The sequence below is a fragment of the Triticum dicoccoides genome, chromosome 6B (genome assembly GCF_002162155.2).
Source record: "Triticum dicoccoides isolate Atlit2015 ecotype Zavitan chromosome 6B, WEW_v2.0, whole genome shotgun sequence".
NCBI lineage: Eukaryota > Viridiplantae > Streptophyta > Magnoliopsida > Poales > Poaceae > Triticum > Triticum dicoccoides.
Genome location: NC_041391.1, coordinates 306,784,267 through 306,788,852, shown reverse-complemented (window position 1 = coordinate 306,788,852; position 4,586 = coordinate 306,784,267). Strand labels below are relative to the sequence as shown.

The 4,586-nt window shown below is 45.5% G+C and overlaps 1 protein-coding gene across 2 annotated transcripts in view; it reads left to right on the top strand.

Annotated features, from left to right (window-relative positions):
- Positions 1 to 590: 590 nt before the first annotated feature.
- LOC119322300 (E3 ubiquitin-protein ligase GW2-like) overlaps positions 591 to 4,586 on the top strand; it is an 18,419-nt gene continuing 14,423 nt past the window's right edge. The window contains exons 1-6 of one of the 2 annotated variants that reach the window (XM_037595793.1): positions 591 to 950; positions 2,660 to 2,711; positions 2,804 to 2,849; positions 2,949 to 3,030; positions 3,121 to 3,283; positions 3,377 to 3,479. In XM_037595793.1, coding sequence (XP_037451690.1) covers positions 753 to 950; positions 2,660 to 2,711; positions 2,804 to 2,849; positions 2,949 to 3,030; positions 3,121 to 3,283; positions 3,377 to 3,479 — 644 coding nt within the window. In that variant the 5' untranslated portion in view covers positions 591 to 752. The remainder of the gene's footprint in view (positions 951 to 2,659; positions 2,712 to 2,803; positions 2,850 to 2,948; positions 3,031 to 3,120; positions 3,284 to 3,376; positions 3,480 to 4,586) is intronic. The other variant, XM_037595794.1, reaches the window with a different exon arrangement.

The following is a 4,586-nucleotide window of genomic DNA, read 5'->3' as shown; positions in this document are numbered from 1 at the left end:
GTTCGGATCGATGGGGGGATAAGGGGAGTGGGGTGGACCGGATGGGCCAATTGGGCTGCAGCTGGGTCGGTTGGCCCAGGGGATTAGAAGGTTTTCCTCTCTGTCTTTTGTTAGTTGTGTTTTCTGTTTTTTTATACTTTGCTTTCTTTTAGTTTCCTATTATTTTAATTTTAGTAAATTACCAAAGTGGCACCTAAATAGGATTTTACAAATTATGCCACTGCCACAATAGTTTAATACTTATAACAATTTAGTTTTGAAAATGTTTATTATTTTTAAAGCATTAAAATAATTGTTTTTGCTACTCTTTTATTCATTTAACATTATTTAAACATTTTATAAAAGTGTGGTTTCTCCACCATAATTATCTATGCAATATTTGGTTCACTCCGAACATTTTAGTTTTAATATTTGAAAACTTTTATTGTTTGCCTATTTTTGAATTTGAATTTGAATCGGTTTCGAACTAACTCGAGATTAGCAACTATAAACGAGGTGACGTGGCACCATTAGCAGAGGATCACTGTGTTGTCGTGGAGTGTCGCGTGCGCCTTCTCTTTTCCTTTGCCTTCCTTTTCTCCCACCCCGAGGGGGCATTTTTAAAAACAGGGTAATCCCACCTCGCCTCGGCGCTCCCCAAGCCCCGCAGCATCGCGTACGCGTGCGTATACCGTATGTATCTACAGTGAGGCGGCGCGGGGCGAGGGTTTCGTCTCCGGCAGCGGCGGCGGAGGAGGCTAGATCTGGGAGGGATGGGGAACAGAATAGGAGGGAGGAGGAAGGCCGGGGTGGAGGAGCGGTACACGAGGCCGCAGGGTCTGTACGAGCACAGGGATATCGACCAGAAGAAGCTACGCAAGTTGATCCTCGAGGCCAAGCTCGCGCCCTGCTACCCGGGGGCTGACGACGCCGCGGGGGGTGACCTGGAGGAGTGCCCCATCTGCTTCCTGGTAACAGATCTTTATCCTCTCCCCAGTCTCTCCCCCACCCGCAAATTCCAGATGTTGGTGGTTGCTTGAGTGCCCCGCCTGGTCACGGTGGCTTGCATCTCATTGGGATGGAACGTACGTTTGATGCGCCACTGCGTATTGCTTAGGTCCATTAGTAGTAGTTGCATTTGTTCTGCCGTAGAGTGCCGCTGCCGTGAGCCCGTCAGGGAGGAGGTGCATGAGTATTCACGTGATTGTACTCAACGCCTTCTAATTTATGTCTTTGAATCTTACAATTTCACTCAACCTAGGCACGATTTAATTGTAATTTTCATCATTAAGTAACACAATTCTTTAACACCTTTTCTTTGCAAAACGTAGTAGCACTTGTGCTAGGTGCCTGTGTTTGCATCAGCCACTCTGTCTTGAGAGTTTGTATCTTGGAATCCTTCACGCGCTCAGCACCCATGTGCATGATTCTCCTTTTCAGACACCAGGAAGAGCATGTCCTCTAGTACCCCTTGGTAAATGGCCGCCAACGCCATTTGATCCTTCTTCTCCTCTATGGGTACCTTAGGATCTTTTGGCTCAACACAAAGCAGCATTCCAATTGATGGACCATGCCAAGCAGCTGCTCTTTGTGAGCATAGGATATCTAAGGGAAACAATCTCTCCTTTCTCCATATCTCACTCAAGCTAAGACACAGGGCTCGGATACCAATTGTTAGAATCACTAGCTCTCTAGCTGCTGCCCAGGACTCTCTCTAAAGAGATGTGCTTCACACCCACGTACACAAAGAGCTTACCACTAGTAGGAAGCTTTATTTGATATATCAAGTACTACAAGCTTCATTCTACATATGGGGTGCCTGCTTCTTATGTAGGCTGTGGGGGGGTTCTACAATAGCTGACCTGCTACAGTAGCGACCTACACAGCTCAGCTTAGCTTTGTGCCCTGGAAACTACAGCTAGCTATTACAGCTCACCGTATCTTGTCTTCCTTAACTACTATATAAGTCACCTAAGACCAAAATACCTATAAGGGCTGCTAGTCTGCGACTACAGGACACAAGGATTATCCTAATACATTTTGCCATACTCAAATTGACTTGTTCTACCATTCATGCATCTCTTTGGTATATGACAAGACTAACTCTTAACGCTAGTGGGAAGGAGTATAATTTGACTAATTCAGAAAGAAATGATTGACTAATTGGTCTGAGATATTACACCTTCGATTGAAATCTTTATAGACTCTAGAGAGTTCTTGTGGTGAAACTGTTCATTATGTTGAATCTTTTGGTACTAGAAGTGCTCTTGACCGGCTTGCATAAAGTGCCTGATTCTGGTGAATGGGTTTAGCCGTTGCTTCAGTTTCCTGGATACTTTGGATAGTTCTATCTTGCTTGAAAACTGAAAATGGTATCGACTTTGCGTGCATTTATGTGTCACCAAGTACATTTTTAATGCTACTATAGTTTAATTGTTACTGCAATTAGTGTTACTACAATTGGATTGTTACTGCAATTCTGTTACATTTTATCATTATCTCAAAATTTCTAGATGAATTTTTTGAATGCAAAGATGGACATTATATTATAGGAGTTTCTGTTATTTAGCACTTCTACCATGTCCCGAGTTTTTTAACTCGTTAATAAGATTCTGCTAATTTGGGAACCACTGTAATTTTCCCTGTCCTAAAAAATGCATGTTTTTTTCCTTAATTGTAGTACTACCCAAGCCTTAACCGATCAAAATGTTGCTCGAAAGGGATATGTACAGGTAATGTATCTGTCCTACTAGCTACTACCAGTGATTGTGTGTTACTTGTTAGGTGCAAATTTCCTTACATATCTTGTTTGGTATTTTTGCAGAGTGCTTTCTTCAAATGAAGCCAACTCATACTGCTCGACCTACACAGTATCCTTCATACCATCTCTGTTCTTGTTTCAAATATCCTGTATTGGTAAGTAATGTATGGGCCTTGTCAATTCTCAAGATAACACTTAACCAATAAAGATGCCCATTCTGCAAAACCCCCAACTATGCTGTGGAGTATCGTGGTGTAAAGACAAAGGAGGAAAGGAGCATAGAGCAATTTGTAAGTCTTATTATTCCCTAATGTGTTTGTTTTTGTGTTGATATTAGAAAGCCAAATCATTTACTTTATCTTGTATACATTTTGTTACAGGAAGAACAGAAAGTCATTGAAGCACAGATGAGGATGCGCCAGCAAGCACTTCAAGACGAAGAGGATAAGATGAAAAGAAAACAGAGTAGGTGCTCTTCTAGCAGAACAATCGCTCCAACAACAGAAGTGGAGTATCGAGATATTTGCAGCACATCCTATTCAGGTCTGCACTAGATACGACAAATGTACACATTTAATAATGTCAATTTTCCTGTAGCTTAATCTGATAACTTACAATTTACTATGTTCGTTGCAGTGCCATCGTACCAATGTACCGAGCAAGAAACTGAATGTTGTTCGTCTGAGCCTTCATGTTCTGCTCAGGCTAACATGCGGTCTTTCCATTCTAGGCATACTCGGTATGTTGTTTTATGTTTTATGTTCCATCATACTTGGTATGTTGTTTTATGTTTTATGTTCCATCATACTTTACCAAAGCTCATATTGTTGGACGAATTCATTTTAACAAGAAAATCCATATGCCATTTGTACCAACTGTTCCAAAAGGCTATATACTACACATCAGATGACAGCTACTCTAAAAGCAGGGAGTATCTGAAGCATAAAGTACTAGCCATTCGATTACATGTAGATAACAATGGCTGGCCATTGAATCGAATATAGATGGCAGGCCTACCACCAAGAGCTGCTGGACTTCTGACCCTGAATGTCTTCTGTTATGACCGTCATATTAGGGGCTTAGCCCAGTGGGTTGTGGCCCAAGTTATCTTATCGTTATTAGGGGCTTAGCCCAATTATCTTATCGTTTGCTTAGGAGTCAAGTAAACCTCTCTATATAAGGAGAGGAGATGTATCGATCTAAGGAAGCAAGAAGCAATCAGTATTTGCTCGGCTTCCCTTAGGGAGCCGGGAGACCTAACCCAAGCCACCTCTTGCGTCCGCCGCCGTCGCACCAGCCACAAGGACGGCGCCCAGCCGCCGGCCGCCGCGCAATCTCCTCCGACCTCCTCCCTCCTTCCCTTACAGGCTACGCCCTAGACCGGGTAGAACCCTAGTTTCTACCAGTTTGGTATCAGCTAGCTTGGTTTCGACCATGTCATCACCACCACCAAGCCCGTCGCTGCCCCTCGCCACCACCACCGCCGCGCCATCACCGATCATCTCCACGGCACCGTTGGCCCTTCCCTCGACGCCGATGGGATCCACCGCCGGCGCATCGACCGGCCAGTCGCCGCCCCCCTCCACGGGGCTGCCGCCATCACCCTCCACCACGCCGCTCGTCTACTCCCTGGAGGTGATGACCGGCGTCCTCAACGATTTGGTCGTCGCAGTCCAGGGCATTCGGCCGTTCCTGGCCGGTCCGTACGGGCCGCCAACACCTCCATCGCTGGCCGTCTCCTCCGGACCGCTGGCCCTGCCCTGGTACTCGGTACCCGCGGCGATCGCCGGGGCCCCGTTGCTCCAGCCGCCGCCCGCCCCCGTGCCATCCTGGCCGCAGTGGCCCA